At 41.4% G+C, this 26,404-nt stretch overlaps 1 protein-coding gene across 7 annotated transcripts in view; it reads left to right on the forward strand.

Annotated features, from left to right (window-relative positions):
• Nucleotides 1-26,404, forward strand: part of VCAN (versican) — a 152,578-nt gene that overhangs the window by 58,734 nt on the left and 67,440 nt on the right. For 6 of the 7 annotated variants that reach the window (XR_007245089.1, XR_007245090.1, XM_048503758.1 and 3 more), the window contains exons 6-7: nucleotides 3,405-3,698; nucleotides 8,859-11,081. Coding sequence is in view for 5 of the 7 variants with exons in the window: in XM_048503758.1 (XP_048359715.1) it covers nucleotides 3,405-3,698; nucleotides 8,859-11,081 (2,517 nt within the window). In the remaining 2 variants the exon portion in view is untranslated. The remainder of the gene's footprint in view (nucleotides 1-3,404; nucleotides 3,699-8,858; nucleotides 11,082-26,404) is intronic. The other variant, XM_048503760.1, reaches the window with a different exon arrangement.

Consider the following 26,404-nt stretch of genomic DNA (forward strand, 5'->3'; position numbering starts at 1 on the left):
GGTGTCTACTTCTAGGGGCTGTACAGATTAATATTCTAGTGGGTTTGAGGCATAGGGCACAGTTTATAATATACATTCCATGATTTATCACACTGCTTTAATTTCCATTAGGAAGCTCTTTCATGAGCTGTGTTCTTCAAGTCTGTGTATTTAGATCTCTTTGTCTCTGTAACTTCACTTACACAAAGAGATTAAGAACATTTTTTTTATGTGCAGGGATAACCCCCTACACACCTTAGGTGATCATTCAACCATATTATCCTTGCCTGATGTGGCAAAGTTCAGACACATCTGGTTTACCAATCTATCTGTTAATATGAACTAGGTCTTAATACAAGTCTGTACAATGTGTCACCTACCAAGCACTCCACCAGCCACATATACTGACATGCCATGTGCTTGACAACCCTATTTGACTAGGAGATTTATTGAACCAGGGCCATTTTATGGAGCTGGTGGACTTAATGGGTCAGAATTAGCACGGATCTTCCTTGGATAACCATAATGTCCAGTAGCAAACTTTTACAACTTTCTCAGGTTATACACTGATTTTTATGACCATCTGGTAACTTCATAGTACATATTCTCTGCTGCTGAATGCATTATCCTACTATGCAACTAACATGCTTTTACTGTTGATATTTATGCATTTTTCATCTTTGTTTCAAATTTCTGCAATCCTAATTTTATTACATGGTTTACTGAATGTTCCATCCTGATTGCATTTGATTTACATTGTGTAATCCTGCTTGAGTCTCAGTGAGAAAGGTGGAATGTAAATAATGTAAATATTATTATTATTATTATTATTATTATTTATTTAACTTAGTATACCTCTCTATCTCCGAAGGGCTCAGAGCAGATTACAACAGAACCAACAAAACAAACAATAAATAGCATTACTAACAACATAATCAAATAAATTAAAATCCATTAAAACTTATTAAAACAGTAGCACAGCGTAGCCCACCCATATTTTTGGATGGTGTCCGGATATCCGGGAGGGGATCAACAAATTGCCAGAGATGGGATGGCTAGATGGTACAAGAAGGGATCAAGTAAATAAATAAAAGTCACATATTTCTTTGCTGAAGTTGGTAATTAGGTTACAATCCTATTTGTACTTACCTGTGAGTAAGTCTTATTGAACACAATGGACACATGTTTAAGGCTTGCAGTGTTGGTGGTTCCTTGGTCAGCAAGTGAATGGCGAAATGCAATTTTTGGTACCTAGCATTCATGTTTAGCTTGTAAGCCAACTGTTAGACCCGTTCACAAAACCTAATTTCTACAGAAATTGTCACCATGCAGCTCCATCAGTCACAACTGGTTTCTCTGATAATATTTTCTATTTGCACAAGGCAAAATGAGCTTTTAACAGCAAAATAACCATACCCAGTGAGGAGGAGTTCATTTAGTGAATCTAACATTAGACCACATGAACCCTCTTATGCTGACATTTGTAAACTTCTGGTATAAAATTCTTGGGAGCATGTCAGACAAGTTAGACTTCCCTAAATACCACTGGTACATGTTTAGTAAGCAATCCCAAACTGGTCTACCTGAAATGGTAAGTGCCATTTTATTGTTTTCTCCCAGGAAAATGTTCCTAGGGTGCAACCTAAAACACTTATTTTCCAGTATAGGTCTTAGCAGAACTTACATCCTGATCTTAAATTTAGAAATAGGACTCATTGATTGCATTGGTATTTACTTTCAAATAACTGTGTTTATGGTTACAACTTAGAGCATATCAGATTGTCTCTGGTTTGGTTTGTGCTCTTTAACAATAATTATTATACTATTTTGTAAAAATCAAAACAGCTCCAAAACAAGACATTTGTTTCAGTGCTAGCCAAACTGAGATCCAAATACTTTAATTACCTGCTAAATTGCCTCAGAATTCATTTTTCTCGGCACTTTTAAGAAAAATAGGACAAACATCTGCAGCTCTGCAGAATTGTTGGAACATTTTTTTCAGATTCAACCAATCCTTGACTATTTTTCTTTGATAATCCTCTTTGTTAACATTTTGCAATGCCTGTTACAGCTCTTAAGATGCAGTTCAGATTAATATTGACACATGGATTTGTAGTTTCATTGCAAAGCAGATGGTTTGTTTGTAGGCACATTGCCTGTTTGTAAAAAAGAACATTATGGGAATTTGTTTGCTTGGTTTATTGGCTTACTGGTTGTTTTTTAAACTAGACATTTGGAGGTGTAATTGCTTAGTTTGAATGTCAACAACTAAACACGTTAACCTAATTAAACCTTTTGTTCTTGTACTAGCATGAATTTTTAAACTAATAGTTGGTGGTGTGACAATGAAAATAAAGTGGTGATTTTTTTGGCATTTTCATCTTTATCTGAAAGGTTATACTGTTCTTTGGTCATATAACCAAATAGTGCCCATTTATTAGAGTCACTAAAGAATGATCTGGTTCTAAGTATGAGCCAAGATTCCTTATGAAAGGAATCAGTACCCACATATCTCCTTACAGAAAAGAAAGCTTGGAATTTGTGGCTTCATGGTACAAAAGTTTAAGATAGCCTCCAATCTCTTCCATGTTGCCCTTTGAAAACAGTATTCTGCTATTGAAATGGGGCATAACTGTCTTTTTGGATATGCTGCTACCTTGTCCTTGCATTGTCCTAGCAATATGGGTTGTGCAAAATAAGGACTTGCATATTTCAATGATCCCTGGATGTGTAACCACTATGTAATGGACACCCTGTGAAATCCAGTTTTAGTGCTTGCCTTGGGCACCATTTTCTATAGATACGAACCTATATATATCTGTTATAATCTCATGTGCCCACTTTGTTCTTCTGACACTTTCTCCTTAAGATATCCTCTTGTACAATTGTCTATTTGGCAACAGTTAGATCGCAGAATTTTTGTGTGCTGGGCCCAGATTTCAGGAACAGTTTACTAGACTGAGTGCAGAGGATGCCTTCACTTCCTGCATTTAGGAAGGCATGTTAAAACAGTGTTAATTCAGAGGGCATTCAGTGCAGAATGTTTTAACAGATTTGTCTGTGTTTTGAAAAGGGTGCTGATATGTTGTCATTGGGTCCTTGCAACATTGCATTGTTAGCTGCTTTGAGTCTGAAGTAGGATATAAATATTTAAAACAAATTAATTAAATGCATAAATAACAGGCAGCCAGGAAGATGGGGCACCTTCAGGTGGGTGAGGGAGACAGAGTTGTCAGAGCAAATGACATGGATAAAGGCATATTGGGGAAGGACAGAAAAATCTTACTAAGAAATCTGTCTCATTCTTGTTTCCGTTATAGATGTGATGGAAGCCATATTTTCTATTGAAATCCCTTTAGAAATGTGACATAGCCATACACGTTTGGTTCTTTTGTAAAAGGTTCATTGTGTATCTGTTCCTCTAGGTGATGTCTTCCATGTAACTGGTCCCAACAAGCTAACTTTTGAAGAAGCTAAAAGGCAGTGTGAAGCACAGGATGCAGTTCTTGCTTCTGTCGGAGACCTGCATGCTGCCTGGAGAAATGGCTTTGACAAATGTGACTATGGCTGGTTGGCTGATGGCAGTGTGCGCTACCCTGCTTCTGTGGCAAGAATCCAGTGTGGAGGAGGTTTACTGGGTGTGAGAACCCTCTTTCGCTTTGAGAACCAAACAGGGTTTCCTTACCCTGACAGCCGATTTGACGCCTACTGTTTTAAACGTAAGTTTATATGATGTTTATTTTAAGAATGCACAGTTATTTCATTTTTAAAAAAAAGTTATATGCTCTTTCTAACTTAATTTAATAAGACAGTTCATGGCTGAGGCTTCTGTACTCCTAACAAAGGAATTCAGTGCAATCTTTTGAAATAACATTAACCATACAGAGATATTTTAAAAAGAAAATGACTGAAATGTAGAGGTCGCATCTCTATTGTACTCACTTCTAGGAAACAATTTTTATCAACTGCCAAGGAATCTATTGCAGCTCCCTAAAGTGATGAAACAGATGGTTCAGTGCTTGACTGAAGCATGACTTGTGCTGGAGCTCCAAGCAATAATCTTGTTATCCCTGCTAGTTCTGGGGAGGGGTGCATGGCTTGTCAAGAAACAAGGCAGGCTACAACTGGGAGATGCCTTGAACAGTGGTCTGGCTCTTTTTTGGCTCTTACCCCAAACTGGTGGAACACTCTGCCAAATGAGACCCAGGCCCAGCTTCAATTCCACAGGGCCTGTAAGACATAAATGTTCTGCCAGACCTATAGTTGAGGGCAGCAATGGTGCTCAACTCAGCTGGCCTCCATCCCCCCTTTCTCTCATTTCCCTTTCTTATTCTTGTTCAATTGTTTCTGTGCCCTCCCTTTTATCTGTTTTTTACTCATTTCGGCTCTGTGACTGGTCTTATGGCCATGGATTTTGGAGCACCGAGGAATTAGGCTTGAAATGTAATTTTTATTATTGTATTGTAGACTTTTGTGAGCCGCCTGAGCCCATCTTGATAGGGGAGGGCTGGCTATAAATCTAATAATAAATAAATGAAAATTTACAATTACCATCACATAAGAGCCTGTTAATCGGACAGAGGAGTGGAAAATATACTGTTTGGCTCTATGGAGGGCAAAATCTACCTAAGACACTAGATAGCAGCAGCAGTGTCTGAAGTCTGTGGAACAGATGCTGGTACAGTAATATGTAATGATGTCATCCTTTTACCATGTCCCTTTCCCCTTTGCCTTGAAGCTGGAGCATTTAGTCAACCTTTGTACTTTTATACCACATCTCCTTCACATTTCTACCACCCTTTCTCAGAGACTAGTTCCATTCCAAAGCCACTGACGTAAAGATCTACCTTGGAACAGTGCCAGTAGCTCTAGGAAGTGAAGAGGGATTTTGGCAAAGACAGATTGAAATAGACTTCTCAGATGCCAACTAGATGCTGCCATCTTCACATCTAGTGAAGCAAGTTTCCTGCCAAAAGAAGGCATCTGTCTCTATCACCAAAACAAACAATGTCATTAACAAAGCTGACAGCCATTTTTGCAGCTAAGCTTCAAACTACTTGTGAGTCGCACTTTTCTTCTGAGCAATGATAAATGTTTGAATTTTTTTTTTCTAGGGCCCCTTCCGCACACGCAAAATAATGCGTTTTCAAACCACTTTCACAACTGTTTGTAAGTGGATTTTGCCATTCCGCACAGCTTCAAAGAGCACTGAAAGCAGTTTGAAAGTGCATTATTCTGCATGTGCGGAATGAGCCTTAGAGACAAGGATAAGCACAGTAATAAACATGATATCAGATAACTTTCAAATAAGACCCTTTGGAGGAGGCGTAACTCCAGAGGTCCCAGGTTGGTATTCCTGGCTTGAAAGGCCAGGTAGAAGCTAAGGTGAGCTCCTCCCTGGGTTTATCCCCAGCCACATCAGTGTCCTCCCGGATGCCAATGGAGTCCACCTCTTCTCTGGGTCAGGCACCATCAAGGTCTGCAACACCTGCTTACCTCCCAGTTTGTCCACCCCATCAGTGCATGCCAAATGCGCTGGCAGGTGAGTAAATGAACCAGCACAGGCTCATGACAGCTCCATAAACCCATTCCCATGCCCCTTTGGATTGGGCTACTTAAGTGCAATCCTGAGCAGAAAGATGGTTTTAGGATTCTCCTGACAGTGGTTGGTTCTGAGTCACTCAATGAGCATTCACAGCTGAATGGGAATTTGAACACAGATCGCTCTGTCCTACTCCAATATTCTCAGCACTATATAAGAGTGATTCTTCTTTATTCATAATGCAAAATATATAAGGGAATGCTGCCGTTACTCAACAGCAAAGTTATGTACTATTAAAATGTATCTCCAACCAAATCTACTACTATAACTTGAAACAGCCAAGTGATAGGTCTACAGAATTAATTTTATTTATACCCTGGCTTTTCTTGGCAGAACCAGGCTCAGAGTAGCTTACATCAACAGCTACAACAATAAATAGACATACAATTATAGGATTAAAACATATAATTAAAGCCATAGCTCCTAATCTAGTATAGTACAAGATGACACCCTAAATTATGCACCCACATATAGGTGGAGAACCAAAAGCCAGAAGAACACCAGTATTAGTGCCTGATTTTCCTTTTTGGAAGGTCTCATCTGAAAAAAATAATTTCAATAAGGTTAAATTGCAAGATTATAGTTAATAATGTAAAACATCAGATACAGTTCATAGGAATGTAGGTGCTCCTAAGTCCCATTGATAAGTTCTTAAACGGGTGCTTTGACCTGAAAGAGGCATCTATGACTAGATCTCCCAGCGTTGATCTTTAACTTTAAAGCAGTGGCTGGGAGTTTGTTTTTGAATTGAACAGATCTTTTTTCTACCCCATTGCCTTGATCCAAATTGACCTCTCTATGGGTGGGGGCATCCCAGTTGCAATTCTCTGCATGTCCACTTAAAAGAATCAGGCAATAGGTGATGTGAAGGACTTCTACCTGAAACCCTGGAAAATTGCTGCCAGTCAGAGCAGACAATATTGACCATGATAGACTTTTGGTCTGACTCAATAAAAAGCAGCTCCAGATGTTCAACAAGCTACTCTTATCCCTATAGGACCGTGATGGCGAACCTTTGGCACTCCAGATGTTATGGACCACAATTCCCATGCTGGCAGGGGCTGATGGGAATTGTAGTCCATAACATCTGGAGTGCCAAAGGTTCGCCATCACTGCTATAGGAGAAAAAAGGAGATATCTTTTGGCTGTTAGGCTGATATGAGCTTCCAGGTGGGAAAACAATTAACTTCTGCTGCAATCAAAATCAGAAACCCAATTATCTGCTTTAAAGTGCAAAAATAAAATACAAAAGGCCAATCTTCTCTTGCATGTCAGTTGTATATTCTCTGCATGGTACCCAGGATGTGATAGCTATATTGAAGCTATGTTTCAGCTTTGTCTCAATGTGATTTCAGACTGTAGCTGCTAGGATATAAATAGTGCTGGTGCAAGAATGTAGTCATTTGAAACAGGATGTGACCCCACATCCATATGTGCCAGATGTTCATACACTCTTGGTTGCTTTTTAACTTTTGTTCCTGCCTTAGCTTCTCCCACTTCTGAACAACAAATTGCTTTTCATGCTTGGAGTGATCAGGTGTAAAAGCAGTTAGTTACTGTAAGTTTACAAGAATGATCACAATAGTTGTGCTCATGAATTTTATTTTGCAGGAATCAAGTGGCTTTCTAAAAGATCAATAATTTTCCTAGAACACAACCCCTCTGACATTATGAGAGCCTAAAGCTTCTTTGTACATTACACATGGGTATTTCCTATAGCCCAATAGCATAAGCTAGCCTGATCATGTCAGATCTCAGAACCTAAACAGGAATGGCCCTGGTTAGTATTTGGTTGGGAGACCACCAAGGAAGTCCAGGATCATGATGCATGCAATGGCAAACCACCTCTGAACATCTCTTGCCTTGAAAACACTACAGGGTTGCCGTAAGTCAGCTGGGACTTGATGACACTCTCCCCCTCCCCCATCTCCTATATCAGTAATTTTCAAATTTACATAGGCAGTAATTCTAGACAGCAGTTCCCTATCACAGTCCCTTGCTCGATTCTTAGTGCTCATTCACCTTAAACATGTGTCCCTCTTATACCCCAGAATGTACACCAGACAAAACATATGGGTTAAACTATGGTTTACTAATCACAATATGAATTGCACATTAAACATGTGTCTTTCTTTGTGTGGCCTCCCTAAGAGGCTGCTCATTTGGTTTGCCAGTGCCCTAGCAAACAAGTGATGCAGTTTGGGCTGTTCCAAGCTTTTAGGTAAGTGGGAGGGAGGAAGGGGAGGAGGCCTGGCCACATTCACCTAATGCTCCTCCAAGGATCCAAGAAGGTTGAAAAGGCAGGACCCACAAGGCTTGTGGGCATCTCAGCCCTCAAACTTTTGAGAATTAGGAGGAGGAAGGCAAAGCACAGCAGCTTGAGAACAAGAACTGCAAGACAGGCCCATGTATACCTGGAGTTCCTTGACCCTTAAAAAGAAAACTTCTAAAAATACATTCCTTCCACATGGAAAGAACAAAAGACCACAGAAGTTATATTGAAATATCTGGAAAGTTAGATTGCTTGAACTGACAAAAGAATGGAGTCCAAGTACCGAGAAAAAGCATATAAAATGCCTGTCAATAGCAAGACAGTATCCACAGGATGCCAAGGATTGTCAGGTCCCCCCCCCTCCCCAGTCACTGTCAGGAGATGAGATGGTTGGGTTGCCATATCCAGGTTGGGAACTCCTGGTGATTTGGGGATAGAGCCTGGAGAGGACATGGGCCTCAATTGGTTACAATTCCAAGAGTCCACCTTCTACACTCAGCATCCATTTTCTTTAGGGGAACTGATCTCTGTTGTCTGGAATAAATCTATAATTCCAGAGGATCCCCAGTTCCCACCTGACAGCTAGTAGCCCTAAATATGCCAGTTGGAGCACTTCTTATTGGTCATGAGACTGATCTTCTTGTTTGTCAGAGTTGCAGGTATGTCTCTAGGCCTTTCAACTATGTGCTTGTTTCAGAAGTTTCTGTTTCAGAAGTAGGGTTGCTAACTTCTAGGTGGTGGCTGGATATTATAATTAGTACAGCTAGAGGAATGGCTACTTTGGAAGATGGACTGTATTGCATTATACCACATTGTAGCCCCTCCCTTCCTCAAACCCTACATTCCTCAGGTGCCATGTAGACCAGCGGGATGGACAAATGCATTGGCGCAGTTTCAAAATGTATTCTGCTTCCTGAATTGGACTGTAAAGCAGAAAAATATGAAAAAAGTAATTTTTAAATTGCCAAAGTTTCTAATTCTTTTTGTAACTTCTCTTTTGCTTAGGTAAACAGAATGTATCAGATTCTTCATCTGTTGAACTGCATATACCTGTGGAAAGTGGATCAGGCAATTTATTAAAAGAACTGAAGATAATGCCATCCAAAACTTCAGTTCGGCCCCATGTCATTCCTGGAGAAAAACAGGAAGAGAACGTACCCAAGAAACCCATTCATTTATCTACTATTCTACCTCAGACTGTTACTGACTCTACCGATTCATCAGAATTGCATAGAATGTCCCCATTTACCCCACCTATCTCAGACTTCCATGATGATGCTTCCTTAAGTTCTGAAAAGCAAACTGAACAGATAGAAGTGGGACCGATATTCAGAGATAACTTGAGTGATCCTGTTCAAACTGAGATGTCTGTAACTCTAAAAATGGAAGAAACACAGCTTGGCATCCATCCCACAGAAGTATCAATGGAAGCAAAAACTGACACAAAACTCACAACTGTTGTCATTCCCAAAGAGCAGCTTACTGATAAGCATGAACTTACTTTAGAAAAAGATGACAATGGTGCTATTACGACTGATCATAGACCAGTGACCCCTAGCAGTGCTCCAGAAATAGATGTTGTTAAAGTGTCAAAGACTTATTTTGATGAAAATGCCACACCTATGCCAGACAAGTTGTCCTCAGTAGCTTTATTTGAAAGCAAGAAACCATCAGCAACAAAGATCCATGAGCTAACACTTTCTGCAGTGACTGATACAATTAAAGTTGTACATATGGAGTCCTCAGAATTAAATGGGAAGGAAGGGCATACAGTGGTCCCTGCTGATTCAGGTAAGAGTAAAGATCGTGGAGGGATAATTCCCACACACACAACTTTAGATGGAGAGGTGATCACAGAATCTAAAGTGTCAGCAACTGAAAGCAGCATGCCATCTTTTACTCCTTCATCAGACACTACAGAGTTACCAAGGGGCATGTCTACTGTCACAGATGCAAGTAATATAGTGGATATGTCAGGAGGTTTTACCAAAGATGAAAGAGATGAGATGACAAGACATCATGATAGAATCACAATGCTTGCACCCACACCAGAAATGAAACCAGAGAAGCCTAAAGCAAAAACAGATCAGCAATATGATTGGGCTTATGAAGGCAGTGCTACTGTGCAGCAGCCAGAGTTAGGGGCTTCAGGAAAAATAACTACTGTTTCTCCTTCAGTAGACATTGAAGACATAGCAGGCACACAGTCAGTTACATTTACAGAGTCAGCCAAAATGACTACTTCCATTTCACTATCAAAGACAGAGCCTGATACTACCCCCATTTACAAAACTTCAGAAGATATTTATGGTAAAGATGTGGTTTCTGCTGTTATTCATACGGTTAGCTTAGGAACAGTGACAGAGCCTGCAGCAGTTATTCAAGGGGAATCCACCACTAAAGATCAAGTTATTGGGAAACTGGCTACTGTTCCAGGCACTACAAATTTGTCTTTCTCACCTAAACATGGTGTAGCTGTTGAAGGACCTGCATATGAGGAGAAACACACAACTATAGCATCTTTGGACCCAGGTGTAAAAATTACTGTTATTGATGCAGCCACAAAGCCAGAACTGTTTTTCGATGGAGATTCTGTCACCGAATCCAGTCCGAAACCTACTGGAGTGTCTCCCACAAATGAGAGTGAAAATGGATCACCCTCAACTCAGTCTGTAGGTCCAACAGAATATATTGCTCCTGTAGCTGAAAAATCTACTTATATGGTAAAAATAGTTAGCCTTACAACTCACAGTCCAGAAGGTTCAGGAACAACAGAAGATGCCATAAGAACTGATTCTGTTTTATTTTCAGCTATGGCACCAAGCAAACCAACAATGCTAAGTGGCATAACCACGTCTACAGTTGCTGCATTGGCCAAAATTCAGCCTACTTCAGTATCCAAGCCTTTAATTACCAAAACACAACCACCTTTAATTGACAGGGAACCGGATGAGGATGTGAACACAGACATGGTAATAATTGATGAATCTATTTCTTCCATTAAAACCACTACTGATGATGATTTTACAGGGAAGATTACAGAACCAGAAATTGATACAGAATATTTTACGTCATCAAGTGTTACTGCAATCGCCCCGCCCACAAGCCCATCCAAGGAGGTTTTAGAATCTCAAGAAGAGCCGCCTCCAACTTCAAACGCTGACACAGGGCTGGAAAGAAGCCCTGATATAAATCTGTTTGTTGTTGCTTTCGCAGACAATGATACAGGTAAGACTGCTTCAAGCCAAATTCCCAAGATCAGGGACATTTTGGCAGTACATTGAAAATATATCAGAAAACCTGTTCTTCTATCATCTGTATTGTGAAAATAGTTGATAGATATTGGTACTAATTGTTAGTAAAATAGATACGTACATTGTTATTGGTATTGTCAGATATGGATACAACAATAATATATGTGAGCTTACTGTTTGACATTATCAAATCATTGAACTGACTTCCATTACCTGTGGAAGAAGTCATTTTAATTCCATAGCTTCCATACCACTCATTACTACTCCTGAGTGTAGCACTGTGTTAACATTCCATTGGTCTGTAGCTATTAACAATACATTTTCAGTGCTATCAGTTAAATGCAAAGTAAATTGTTTCTGTTGGTTAATCGAAGAATACTGTCAAATTTGGGGTGAGGATGTGGTGTGGAATGGGCAGATTTCAATCAGAACATCTAAACTGAGGTGGGGGGGGGGCATGTTTTAGCTGAGGGCACTGTCTATGTAGCTTTAATTCTGTGGGTATCCAGAATACAAACTCAAGCGATCACTGAACTGATAGTTATTTGAGGATATTTTTTGTGTGTGCAGTAGAATTGTTAAATATATTAAGTGAAAAGAGATCAGATAATGGCAATGACTGAGCTCATGAGTGATATCTTGTAATAAACTAGAAGCATTATTAGAGAAAGTAGCAATTCCATTACCAGATGTTTGTAATAATATTTTCCCCACATTCTCTTAACTAACCAGTGAGCTTTGCTGGATATTTACAGCTATTATTTCATGAAGAGTGGTTGTATCAAATGTCCTTTAAAATGTGTAAAATGATTAGGTAGGAAGAGATGGGAAAGTTTTCTACCAGGTGATGGCTGGAGATCTCCCTCTATTACAACTGATCTCCAAGTGACAGGGATTAGTTCAACTGAGGAAAATGGCTGCTTTGGAAGGGGAATTCTTTCCCCTTTTCCCACTTCTTTCTCTCCTTCCCACCCAGTTAGGTTGCCACAACCTCCAGGTAGAGCCTGTACATCTCCTGGAATTACAACTGATCTCCAGATTGCACAGACCAACTCCATTGGGAAAAAATGGTTCCTTTAAAGGGTGCATTGTATGGTATAAAAACCAGTGGAGGTCTTTCGCTTTCCCAAACCCCATCCTCCCCAGGGATCATCCCAAAATCTCCAGGTATTTCCCAGCCCGGACCTGGAACTCTATATCCAACAGTTAATCAACCTTTGTTTGCCCCATTTCCTTCAGTTTTCTGTCCTTCCATCCCCTTGGCTACGTGTCCCTGTGCAAAGTCTGGCTCTGTTGAACAGTGCAGGTAACTAGGCCAGGCCCAATTGGACAGGTGAGTCTGCAATGCTCACCACAGTGCCTTTCCCCAGTGAGTCCTCTAGCATGACCAACGAGGGTAACAAGACCTTTCTAGGGCTGTTTTTGTTCCCCCCAACCAGTCAACTTCTACTCCACTGGGCTTTGCTTTAGAGAAACCAAAGCTTAGAAGGCTTAGCTATATTGTGTGGTTTCCTAGAAACCTCTACAATGACCACTGACAACTGAGTTAACATTCTTTTTTTAAAAGCTTCAAGCATTGGCCGTTTCCGCACGGGCGGAATATGGCGGCCTGGGGACGGCAAAAACGCCGTCCCCAGGCTGCCATTCGCACAGGGGGCGCAGCTGCATCGCAGCCGCACTGCCCTCGCGCCGCCCAACCGGCGCCAAGCCAGCATTTCCGGAGTGCGCTGGGAAGCGCACTTTCCCGGGAACGCTGGCTTGAAGCCGCTGCCGTGCGAATGGCAGCGGCTTCAAGGCGCCTCCCCCCACTCCCTCCATGCACTTACCTTGTCCCTGGGCCTCCGGCGCTGCCGTTGAGGTTCGGGGACGCTTCGCCCCCCTGCCAAGCGCATTTTCGAGCAGGCGTGTAGGGCTTGGGGCGTGTCCTCAGGCCTCGGCTTATGCCGGAGGCCCGGGGACATACAGTCGGCCGGGCGCACGGCACTTCGCGGCATTGCCGTCGTCAAGGCTCTTTCTGGGACCGCCCATGACGACGAAGCGTTATTGTCAGGTCGGCAATTTAAATGTACGCACCAGCTGCTTCCACCTCCATGTGGAAACGGCCATTGTGTGTATATCTATATAATATAGAAAAAGTGCTAGAAAAAGCTCCAGAATAATCTGAAATAATTATATACATATATATTAGATTATTCTGGAACTTTGGCGTGTCCTTCAGGTCTGTGGAGCTCTATCAATCACAGCCTCTGTGGCATGGTCCAGAATTAGATATAAAGACTGACTAAATCATTCTTACGTTCTTGAGTCATACAGATAAGCCATTGTACCATCTGTTTGGTACAATAATGCAGTTGAAGTTACAGGATTTTGCTTGTGGAACTAAAGTGCTGATTGAGATCTGGCTGAAAATCAAGCTTATTATGTCTTATTCTGGCAGCCACACAAAAATGTTGATAAGGGAGAGAATATAGCTGAAAGGGATTAAAATGCTCACTTTTTGTACAATAATATGGTGGTTTTCCATGAGAAAATGTACGATACAGGCAACCCATGCAATGGCCCAGGAATAAATCTGAGGCAGGTTTACAATTTAATGAGGAGAAATAAAGCACATCATTACTGTGGGTCATGAGGAATTCTGGGGCAGGTGTGCAAATTAATGAGAAAAATTGTGTGGATGTGGGAAGACATGCTTATGTTCAGGTTTTTTTTAAAAGCAGCCATGTAGTGTCTACTAATACAGTTGTGTTGGGGGCTCTTTTCCTGTCTAGATTTCTGAATATACTTCTGTGTTTGGGTTGTTGTTGAACGAGAAGAGGAAAAATAAATCTACTCTTCCTCTTCTTTATGATAGCAAGGAAGAGTTGACTGGCAAACTGAGCAAGCACTTTCAAAGTTATATTAGTACTGGAGAAATCATGAATCATTTTGGTAGTAATGGTTTAAAAGGAGCAGTGATTCTACAGCTAGAAGTGAATGAGCTAGTAGAAGAAAAAGGAATCTTTTTTTTGTAACTCATAAACATTTTATAAGCCAAAAAATACTATGGATTGAGGCAAAGCTGTTGTTTAACTATTGAGGGGATAGTGAAAAAAGGACTTCTCTGTAACAGGAGTAATTTGTGCACCTGCATCTTTTTGACGCCATCCCTGGGAGACCGTTCGCACGTGTTCGCTTTGCAGCAGCACCATCCTGGGAGACCGTTCTCTTTGCAGCAGCCTGAAAACCTCGCTCAATGAGGTTCAAAAAACACAGTGTTCCCACTGGCACGGTGTGAACCCTACCGCCGGGAAGACACTGTTTTTCCCGTTGGCTCCACTCACCATCTTGTGCAGTGTCCCTCTGGAGGTTTGCAGAGACACACCCATTCTACCCTCTGACTTCTGAAGGTCGCAGGGCAGCGTGGGCGGGTCCCTGCAGTCCTACAGAGCGACGCTGGATGGGATGGTGAGTGGCGGGGGGGCAACCGGAGGCGGCTCCGCATGGCATATACCCTACTTCCAAAATGTCGTGTGAAACTGCTGAAAATGCCCGTTGCAGAGTCTTAAGTCTCACTTAAGTCTCACTTAAGTCTCACTTAAGACTGTATTTTCACTACAGTCTTAAGTCATAGGCCTGTTTGTGCACTCACAGCTTTCCACACAAGTGTGTGCTTTGGAGTGGGTTTTTTAAGCTGCTTTCTTAGCAAATGAGATTCTCTTGCTGCAGTGCACCTCCCACTGCATTGATCTGTCCTTCTGCTTGCCCCTGCTTCCTGGTTCTACCCCTGCTAGAGGAATTGTTGTTTGGGCAGAAAAGCCAGGAAGAGCTGTAGAAAGCAAAACACACACTTTCCCCTTTTGCTTTCTCTGAGAAGGAGGGGGAAGAGTCAAACTTTTACAGATTTTGAAAGCTGTGGTGCTTCTCTCAGCTGAGGTGCAGTGAGTTCCAAGGAGGGTAAAATGTGTACATTAGAGGGAGATTACCCTAAATGGAATGAATGTGGAGGAGACTACATAAATGCACAAATGGCCATAGCATAACAGAGGGAAAATGTGTTATTTTAGTTCATTTTGTTCTTTGAATCTGGATATGAAGTATACTTTGATAGTCATTGTATTTCAGGGGCCTGTTGGTAAGCACTTAGTACCTGTTTGAGCAAAGTCATGCATTTTAGTGATACTATGTATATGAAATAGGAGATTGGTAGACTGTACCTCAATAGCTTTGGCAATGACCTATTTATAAGGAAGGCCTTTAAAAGAATATAAGAATGGTTCCTGAATGCTCTGGGGGATTTTCCAGCTGGCAAGGATGGTACTCCTGTTGAGGCCTTGGTCTCTCTCTGGAATAGTGAGAGGAACAGGATCATTGACATGATCGCTCCCAAGTGCCCTCGCCTTACCTGTAGAAGCTTGGGCTCCAAATGTGTAAAGGAATTCCTTCTCCCATACCAGGGGTAGGGAACCTGCGGCTCTCCAGATGTCTGGGGAGTCCAATTACTATCAAGTTTCCTACCAGCATGGGCTTTCACCTGGCCATGCTGAAGGATGGGAATTGTAGTTCCTGAACATCTGGAGAGCCGCAGGTTCCCTACCCCTGTCCCATACCAACCTGCTTGTGCCCTAAGGTCAGTAGATGAATCCCTTCTAATAGTACCACCACCTTCAGTGGTTAAAAAAAAGGTGGAGACCTGAGATAAGGCTTTTCCAATGGTGGCCTCGAGATTGTGGAATGATCCCCCTGAGGCACATCTGGCATCTTCTCAACATGTATTCAGAAAATTTGTAAAGATGCATCTATTTACCTTTGTCTTCAGCTGAAGAAATGGTTTTCCCCTTTGGAAATCTCATGATTTTAATAGGTTTTTAAAGATTTTAATAGGCTTTTGGGGATTTTAATAGGCTTTTAGGAATTTCAAACAGGTTTTATTGTACACAGTTTACAATTGTTTTAGGTGATTTCTGTGTTCTATGTTGTGATATATATAAATGTTGGGCCTCATGTTGATAGTGCAGAGAGTGCAAAACTTGGATGATAGTTTTGTATGTAAGTTGGACTCATTTAATCAATAACACCCCTTAGTTATTTAGCCATGTTAGTTATGTTCTTTAAGAGACTTAGGAGCTTTGCAGATTTTATAACTACTGTATGATGTGTGTTCTGCACCCAAGTGAAACTGTTTTTGGTGTCCTGTACTTGGCTAGGACAGAGTGGGGGAGACACAAGCCAGGTTCAACAGTTCAACAAAAGGTTCATTACTTAGCAGAATTAAGACCCTAACTCTTCCCTTGGGTCTATCTAAATCAGAGTACTTGCTTGTCTTGAGCAGATTTGAAGCTGTAGACTGTGTCTTCTTGGCTGCTTTCAAAGTCCACTGTGTCTTGCTTCCTTTCAGTTCTTCAGTCCTGTCTGGTTCCTAATTGCTAACTTAACTTGTGCTCTGGTGGACCACCATATCACTTAATATACCCAGTCTCCAGCTACCCTGGCACCTCGCCTGATTGACTGGTTGTGAACGAGAACAGGGATTGCTGGGTAAAGAGGGAACTTTTCCATTGGGAAATCTTGTAAAGGGACAGGGGCTAACTAAAATTCCCTCCCTTAGAAGACTTTACAATGAACTAAACGCCTATTAATTATGGGGAAACTGAAGCTTAATGCAGAAATAACAAAAGCCTCTGTGCGGCCATGACAATGTGTAAGGGAGTATCATTGTTTCACTGTTTGTATGCAAAAGTGCTGCTATTTAACTAGTGGAGATTTTTCCTTTTTAGTTTCCCTGTGGTGTCAGGTACTGTGTGTAAATTTGTATGTTAATTTTTTATATCTGTTTTCTGTCTTGAAAAATTCTTATATAATAGACAATCAGAAAAAGATTACATACCCGATTTCTGAAACATGATTTAACAAAGTGGCAATTTGTATTTGGGGAGGAGGTTGACCCAATGTTATTTAGAAAGTACACTGAATAGTACTTCAATAATTTCGTATTTATTCAAGGTCAAGGAGCCTGGATATAAAGCAGTATGGCAATTGATATGCCAAAGGAGGCATTTGCTTCATGTTTCGATCCAAAGTGCTCTGTGCTTGCAGGGTTGTCTCTAACAATTATGGCTTGAACAGGAAATCAGTTGCTCCTTTTTAATGAACATTTTGAAATGAACCAGAGCTGAGATTGTGTAAGGACAATAGTTGCTTGGTTAGCACTGTGTACATTGAGAGGAAGATAGATTATTTTTGTTTCTGATAGAAGCCTTTTGTATTTCCCAAGGTGTGACTCAGCTTGGGGGCAGAAAATTAGCATCCTAGAAATGCCGCCTAAGCATTTCTGTCCCCAATCATTTTTCCTCTGCACACTGTTCCTCTGTATCAAAAGTTCCTACTTTGCAACATCCCTCCTGCCTTTTGACTGGGATATAATGGCTTTTTCTCCACATCATAAATAAAATGTCTTACAGACATTATAAAAAGAACCATTTTGGTTTTTTTTTTTTTTGTTTCATGAATGGAACATTAAAACATTTCTACTGAGAATACTTCTTTTCTCCACCACTCCATGCCCCCCACCATTTGCTGAATGTGTTTCCAATAGATGTTTCCCTACTTGCATTACAGCTGCCTACCATTTCACTGTTTAAAGTATGTGAATATAGTTTTACCCACCAATTATGTTCACATGTCATCCCCCCGCTTTTTCAATGAGGTGTCTTTGAAGCTACGAGACTCAATATATATCGACTCGATAAGGAGGGCAGGTCAGCCCAATGCTTTTCAATGGGCAGCAGATCAATCTTCCAAGCTGCTACAATTCTATTATGTGTGTCTGTGTAACTATGAAGATAGCTCCTTGAAAAATTTTTTGAAAGGGAAAAACTACATATTGCCAGAATTGGTCGGACCAGCTGAGTACAACTATGTACTTTTTGGGCTGAAAACACACTCTGGATCGGAGACTGCAGAGAAAATGTCCTGCTGTTTATAGCAAATGGTGACAGGGAGAATCCCTTCAGCTGCACACAAATATATTGAGGGCAAGCTGAGAATGAAACAGATCACAGTGCAAAATAGTCACAAAATAGTCACAGATCACAGTGCAAAATAGGAGGCCTGGTCACATTCACCTAATGCTCCTCTAGGTAAGCCAGCAAGAATACAGGGATGTTGGGGTGGGGTGGGGAGGAAGAGGAAGCCTGACCATACTCACACAGTTCAGTGCCAGGCAAACAGGCAAGAGACCAGGCCTGGGAGTGGGGGGAAAAGAGCCGGAAGCCTGGCTGTGCTTGCCTCATCATTCAGTGCCTGGTGAGCTGGCAAGAGCGGGGCTGGGGGAAGGTGAAGAGGAGTCCTGGAGCTGTGATGAGGAGAATTTTCCCCTGCACATTTTGGGAGTCAAAATATCTGACCAACAGTGCAATTCTGTGCATAGTTACTCTAGTAGTCTAAGCTCATTAAATCAGTTACCTGAGACAGGAGTAGTTCTGCATAGGATTGCCCTTGGAATAACTTGGTGTCTATTGTAAATTGTTGCTGAGAAACATATTATAAAATGATGATTTTGTTTCCCCACATTCCTTCCCAGACCTCCATAGATACTAGGAAACAGCATTCTCATGTCACTCACAGTCTATAAGATATATACACATTCCTTGCTGCTTTTTGCACTGTTGCCAAGGAAACATCATAGGCCTGCAAACAGGGATTAAACACTTGAAGCTTCTTTATGGGTCTTTGTGTATTCATGAGAAAAATGAATGACTGTTTGATTCATAGGTACCATGTCATTCTTATTATTCACATCTCAAAACAGAGAATCCTTTTGTAAATTTCATGAACATGCAGAAAAGGGGCTATGAAGCTTGTGAACAAATAACTTGTATGTTATGTGGAAGCAACTTTCAGAATTTGTCTTCTACAGAGGGAAAAAAAATTCTTGAATAAGTGTATTTAAAATACAAATTTCATGTTATCCATGCTAAAAATTTGGCTAATTGTCACCTCTGTTGAAATACAAAAATGTTCCAAACAAATAGGCCTAAGCTCATAAAAACAAATCTGAGACAAATTTGGTATTTGATGCTGTAAACATAAATAGGCTTCTAACTTGAAAGCAAATGACTGCAATTATTTCTGATTATTAGGTAATAATTTATTCTATTGATAACACACTGGCTATAACATTTAGTTCTGTTTAGAGATGTCAGCCTCCAGGTGAAACCTGGGAATCCCCCTGGATTGCATCTCATCTCCAGACTACAGAAATAGTTTCTCTGGAGAAAATAGTTTCTGTGGAGGGTAGAATTTATGACATTACGCCCCACCAAGATCCCTGTCCTCCCTGGGCTCCATCCTCAAATTCCCAGGATTTTCTAATCTGGATCTAGCGATACTACTCACCATCCTTGGCTAAAAGGAAGATGGCAATTCTAGTTCTGTTCTTCTCCTTTATTATATTAAATGTCATAAAATCTCTGCACCTGTTAGGAATTCCTGCTTTTTTTCTGGGAGATCATGAAGGAGATCATGAGATCTCATATCAGAAGGAGACATAAGACCTCATAGAGAAGACTAATCCCTCACCATCCTATGTTTTCCTTGTCAAATCAGACAAGGTCCTTAGGTAGAGCTTAAGATTACTATCTTCAAATTGCATTTCTGAAAGAATACACACACACATATACTGAGGACCATTAGAGGACAGAGTTGAATTAAAAGGAAATTGTATACAAAGTTGGTAAGGAAGTAGAACTAGGGACCAGAGAAAGGTGGAATCAGAGCTGGAGCCTGGTGGTTTTGGTTTTAGGGGCAGATCCTAACATCAAAGTGCTTACCTAAAACGTATAAATAAAGTTACACGACAGAAGAAATGCAACCTCTCCTCTGCTTCCTGTAAGATGCCTAAAAGCAAATCCTGCCCAACAAATGCACTTTTTTTCTGGGGAAGTTTGTCACTCTTGTCTGGGGAAGTTTGTCACTCTTATCATAATTTTGTCTCTTTGCTTCTCAAGCCTTAACTTAACATGATAGAAGAGATATGTAAATAGATCCATCAGACATGTAAATAGATCCATCAGAATGTTTAAAATGATCAACTGTGAGGTGAGGAAGAGTTTGGATTTACCCTGTAGTGTGAAAGTAGGAAATTTTTGTGATCTCCCCCACTCTGCCGCCCCCCAAGAAGGGATGTGCATTTTGATATACTGGAGCCACAGCTCCTCTTTCTAAGCTGTGCTTTCTGTCCCCCTGCCTAGAGAGGTGAGGCAGGTAGCAACCAGAGGAAAGGGTTTGGCAAAGGCAGCTCACCATTGGAACGTTGGCCCCTTGAGGTAGATGAGTAAGTGAACCAGAAGTTAAAGTTGAAATGAAACAAATAAGATTGTTCTTACCTAGGCCGTTTCAAGATCGTTTTTATTATGGCTCTGGGATGTAAAACGCCATCCCCAGGGAGTTATTCGCGACAGGCGGCGCTTGCCAGTAATGCAGTAGCGCCGACTCCGATTCGCGCCTTCTCCTTCCCACAGGGCGGGCGGCCAGTCGCCTCTAAAACAACCCCTTTAAAGGGTTGTTTTTTGCCGCGAACAGTGTGTTCCCCGCTGGAGCGCGGTAACAGCAATCGCTGGGAACACGCCATTTTTCTTCATTACCTGTCTCTCATCGTTGTTTCGTTGGTTTTCTGAAGTTTCTCCTCACTGTCCTCCCACCCCCCGGAGGCCTGGAGGGCAGCGCGGTAATTTCAGAGGCCAGCAGGTCGGCCAACAACGGGACAAGGTGAGTGGGATGGGATAGCAGAGGCGTCTACGCGGAGCCGCTTCGTCCTCCGCAGGCCACCACGCCGCAGAATTTTGACGGTGTACTGGGCCGGCGGAAATGGCCCTAGTTATATTGGAAACTGTATGGTAAAACCATGTAAATGATGTCATGCTATCACTGATGGCAATTTTATTTCCTCCTGCCGGTCCCAGCACTGGTTGTAGACAGTAGAAGCAGGGAACAGAGCTTCCCTTGTCCACCACCACTGCTGGGCCCAGCAGGAAGAAATAAAATAGTGTGATGTCATTTCCATGGTTTTACCATATAGTTTCCAGTGATTCCTAGAGTGGACTGACATCACTTCCCAGTTTTCCTGGAACTGACATCATTCCATCACCAACAGGGCCCTTGGGTAGGAACTCCACCCAGCTTTCCCCCCCAAATATCCTCAGGATGCCTTATTTCAACTCAAGGCATCTTTAAAAAATGCTTCCAAGTCACCTTTTTTCCCTTAAGCTGCCTGCAAGACATCTCCTGGCTGACTGCACAGAGAACAGTCAGGAGGCATCTTATTTTTCCTGCCGGCCCATTTCGTGCTGTGGTCAGTTTTCTCCTCAGCTTGCGCCCAACACTTTGTGTGCTGCTGAAGGGATTTTTCCTGCCTCCATCTGCTGAAGGTTGCCCCAGGACATTTGCTCTTCAGTCTTCAATCTGGAGCTCCTTTTCAGTCCAAAGAGTACCCAGTCATACTCAGCTTGTCCTGCCTATGCCAGCAATACAGTTTTCCTATTTTAAAAAAAATTATGATGAGCTCTCTGCAAACATACGCAGACATTAATATGAGAATCTTAGCCACTCGGAAAAACTAAGGTGGTCTGAGAAGGGCAGGTGTACCTAATGTACTTTTCCGGCTGAAAAGCAACACAGGATCAGAGCCTGCAGAGCAAACATCCTGGTGCATCCTTCAGCAAATGAAGGCAGGGAGAATCCCTTCAGCTGCATGCAAAAGGCAAGCACAAGGCAAGGGAGAAACTGACCAGAGAGCAAAACAGTTAGGCGGGGAAATGCCTTTTTCCACCTCTGATGCCTTTGCTGTCCAGAAAACAAACCAGCAGCCATCTCTCTTTAAAACATCCCCTGGACATCTTATTTTGGGTGTGGGGAGTGAAAAGAAACAGTGGCCTCTTTTTAAGATATCCCACAGAAATCTTTGTGCAGAATGGGCCAATGTCTCTTACAATTCTGTTGCCAAAAAAGGCAACATTCTTTGACTAATGACAGGATAAGAAGACAACTTTTGGTCTATGATTATTAAAGGAACAATGATTCAGAATATGATCGTAGGATAGTATCTATATAAGTTTCTGTGCAGCATAGGAAACTATGTGTTTAAATAATTACTGCTTCCAAGAAAGACGCTGATATAATCGAGCCTGATATGATGGCTGTTACTCATCTTTCATGAACAAAGGTTAAATTTTTAGACATGAGGCTGAGAGCACTCCCATGAGTCACAAAGGCAGCACAGGAACTATTCATTTAGAATAGGGGAAGAAGCATGAACAAATTCCTTAGGTTTATTTGTAACCTAATGATTTTTTTATATTTAGTAGTTTCATCTTTAGTGACCTTTTAAACAATTTCTTAACCTTTTAGATACTTAATTCTAGTTTTGTTGAGTTAAGTTTGTTCCCCTCTTTTATTTGAGCATTGGCTGTTCAGTCATACGAGAAACATTCCAATTGAAATTATTTTAGCTTCGGTGTCCAATTGAAAAGGGACTGATAAAGTAGATACAAGGACCATGAAATAGTAAATATCTGGCCTCTCCATACTCTTTGTTTTTGGTGTGCAGTCATTGCTTTTCATGAACAGAGTATTCAGGTTTCTAGCTAGTCGAGAAGGCACATGCTGTGGTTTAAAGATTTTAGCAGAGCAATTACTCCTGGCACACTTACTACATGTTTGCTGTAAGGCTTGACATGTCCACATCTTTTACAAGAACTACTCTTTACAGTTATGATACCCTCTACTGGAGAGGATTACCTCATTGGCTTCCTTCCTATTTAAAGGAGTCTGGGTGTTCATTCCTGTGTTCCATTGCAGGGATTTTAGATTTCATGTTAATTGCTGGTATTTGGTAAGGGCCTTTAATCTGCACTTATCAGCTGCCTGGGTTTTCAAGAAGCCTTTCTTTGAGCTTGGTATATGAAATGTTGAAGACCATCTTGTTTCTTAGTATTAAATATATGGGGCTCTCAAATTTACAGTGGCAAGATTTGTCCCTCCGTGTTGTAATTAATTCTGCAACAGATTCTTGATCAAACTTAGGTCCTTACATAGATTGGTGAATCTCAGTCTACCTTTCAATCTATTCTATGCAGTCCAAATCAGGCTCTAAGACTCTAAATGTTCCCATACATGAATGGGAATAATGAGTATTCTACTGGTTGTATCCTACACAACACTAATTCAACTTTTTTGAGCTCCTGTTTCTTCTTGAGTGTGTGCAGTAGGCACTGTGCCCTGTTGTGGTCTCAACTACACTCAGAGGGCTTAAAAACCTGGTAATACTCTGAACTAGCAAATCACATGCCCTGCCACATCCAGAAAAACATAACTCTGTGACACAAAACTAACACTGAATTGGGAGTGATGGGATTCTCCCACTGATACACTTCTGTAGTATCTGACCAATGCTTATGAAAACCATGTCCCATTGAACAGTGGTGAAGCCACCAGGGGGCGGGGTGTGTGCGAGGCACCGGGCTCACCATTTCTAGTCATGTGGGGGGTGGAAAAATCCTCCCTCCTCGCGGCACCCCCCCACGGTGCCCCCCCTGTAGTTATACCCACCCCACTTACTTTTAGGGATCGAGTCGGAAGCCTGCTTCAGCCTGTAGTTGCCTTCGCCTGGTGGGAACTACATTTCCCACCAGGCCCAGGCAACGCAGGCAGGCTTCCGGCCTTCTTCTCCGGCCTGCTCCTTTCCTAAAAATAAGTGAGGTGGGGTGGGGCGCATGGGGGGTGCCATGGGGAAAGGGGGGTGCCGTGGGAGGGCATTGCGGGGGTGGCAAAAGCCAGAGTGTGCACTGGGCGCACTCTGGTCTAGCTACGCCTCTGCCATTGAACAATAATATTTATTTATTTATTGTTAAATTTATATACCGCCCTTTCCCAAGGGGCTCTGGGCGGTGAACAACAAAGTAAACAGACAAATAGAGCACAAATAGAATAAAATTATAAATAAGTAATAGGCTCCATGAGTCCTAAAATCACTAAAACCCCAATAAATACAACATTTCATACAACTTCCTGGCGTCCGACATTAAAATTTCAATAAAAACCCTCCCCAAAGAAGGGGGGAAGAACGGTGGGTTGCATAGATGATAAAAGTCCCAAGATGTAGGCAGGACAACCAAGAGGGGGGCGCACCAATCAGCGGCCGGCTCCCCCAAAAGCCCGGCGGAACAACTCAGTCTTACAGGCCCTGCGGAACTCACCAAGATCCCGCAGGGCCCGGACAGATGGAGGAAGAGTTCTAATAGAAGTTAGAATGCCATTTTTGTCTCCTCATATGCTAATAATTTCACTGTGTATATATGAGAATTCAGAACCAGAACAATTTTCTGCTGCCTTTGTAGTTTAACTCTTTTATTCACAACGCTTTTCTCTTAAACCAGCTTCACAAGCTGTTACTTCAAACAACATTCTCCAGGAGCAGTTACACAGACTGTCATGGCACTGCTTCAGAATAAGTGGTTTGAGAATTTCAGCCATAGTCTAAAAATAAAATTTTAAAAATCTTGGACAGCTAAGTATTAATTCAAGCTGTTGAAGCCAGCATTGCACTTTCAATATGGAATGAGTGTGGCATTGATTTAAGCTTTCTTAGAACTGCAATGAAATATATTTTCAGACTACTGTAACTGTTTTACACAAGCCAAAAATATATTACAGCCATAAGTGAAAGAGAAGACACAAGAAAAACATAAAGGGTGCTTCAATTGAGAGCAGCAGAACATTTACCCTCCTCACCATTTCAGCTTCTTTTTCTTGCAATTCAGGATTACTTTTTGAAAGTTCAACAGGAGGTAGATCTGTTGTACAAAAGCAGCCTTTTTCACCAGCGTATATTATTGTCCATAAATGTAGCATAAGAAATGGTTGATTTTTAACCCCTGCTATTGTAAATAACCTCAAATGAAAACAATTCAACTGGCCTTGTTTAAACATATCAAAGTGAGTAATCAATATCTACCACATTTGGTGATTTGTTCAAACATTTTTTTAAAACGTCTGTGGTCTATCAGCAGTCAGTGTTCTACACACACGTGAAAAAGCTTATTCACAGATTTTTTTGCCATGTTTACTTCCCAGATATTTGTACCTCAGATACATAGTTCCAATGATTTCCTTTTAACACAAATGTTGCCTTTACTACCAAGAATACACAAAGTTTCTTGATAATGAAATAAGGCCATTTTTCATGATAAACTGACGTAAGAGACCAGACTCCAAATATCTTCCTAGGCATAGGTCTGTGTATCAGTATTTTCCAGAAGGGCAGTTTGTTTGGGATATTCCTGTGCTTTTCTCCAAAACCTTGTAGCCATTTTGATGACGCCGTAGACACAAATTGCCCAAGAAAAAAGGCTGCTACATATCAATTCTGAGGTTTTGTTCAAATGTGTTGTCACTACAACTAAGTGTGTAGCACATAATCAAGATTTTTATTGTACTGCTTATTCCAAGGAAACCTTGGTTTAATCCTGACTCCTCATTGGTGGGCAACAAGTACATTTCAGTTGTTGACATATCTGAATATCCAACATGCAGAATGCTGACTGCAGTGGGTCATAGGCTGAAGTGGGCTACTTCGAGGTTCTGATATTGACTTTTACATCCATGTACCACTTGGGGCCAACATATCTTAATTACTGCCAAGTCCCATATGAACTCACATGACTACTCTGGTAATCTTTGGAGGCCCCGCCCTGAGTGCCTTCACCATCTGAGGTTAGGCAGAAGTATTGTCTTTCTAACCATTTTGGGTAAACCATTTCACAAGGTAAGAGTTCCCAGAGAATGCATATGAATGAGCAGTTGCCAATTTTATCGATGTGCAGGGTGACATCTCCACTGTCATAGTGAGGCATAAAAAGGAATGCCCTGCAGGTGTGTGGGCTCAAGGCCATTAAGGGGTTCATAGGTAATAACAACAACCTGGAACTAAAATTGGTAATTAATTGATAATTGGTTGAAAATTGTGGGTTATTTCCATTACCCTAAGTGTCATCCTCTTCTCAAGTGTTCCGAGTCATACGCATACCTAGTCAACTCTTGTTAAGCCAAGATGGGGCACTTCTTAAAAGGATTGGAGTTTGAAAAGATTAACCTACTTTTCCCATTGTTCTGTCTCCCATTGAAACAGAGGTGGTAGAAGCTTGTCATTTCAACTCTGTAACCAAATTAGAAGCCTGAATACTAACTCAGCTTGAATAGTTTTCACTTTTGGTCAATCCAGTTGTACAAAATATGAAGAAAGTTTTTCTTTGCTGCTATATT

The sequence above is a fragment of the Sphaerodactylus townsendi genome, linkage group LG07 (assembly GCF_021028975.2).
Source record: "Sphaerodactylus townsendi isolate TG3544 linkage group LG07, MPM_Stown_v2.3, whole genome shotgun sequence".
Taxonomy (NCBI): Eukaryota; Metazoa; Chordata; class Lepidosauria; order Squamata; family Sphaerodactylidae; genus Sphaerodactylus; species Sphaerodactylus townsendi.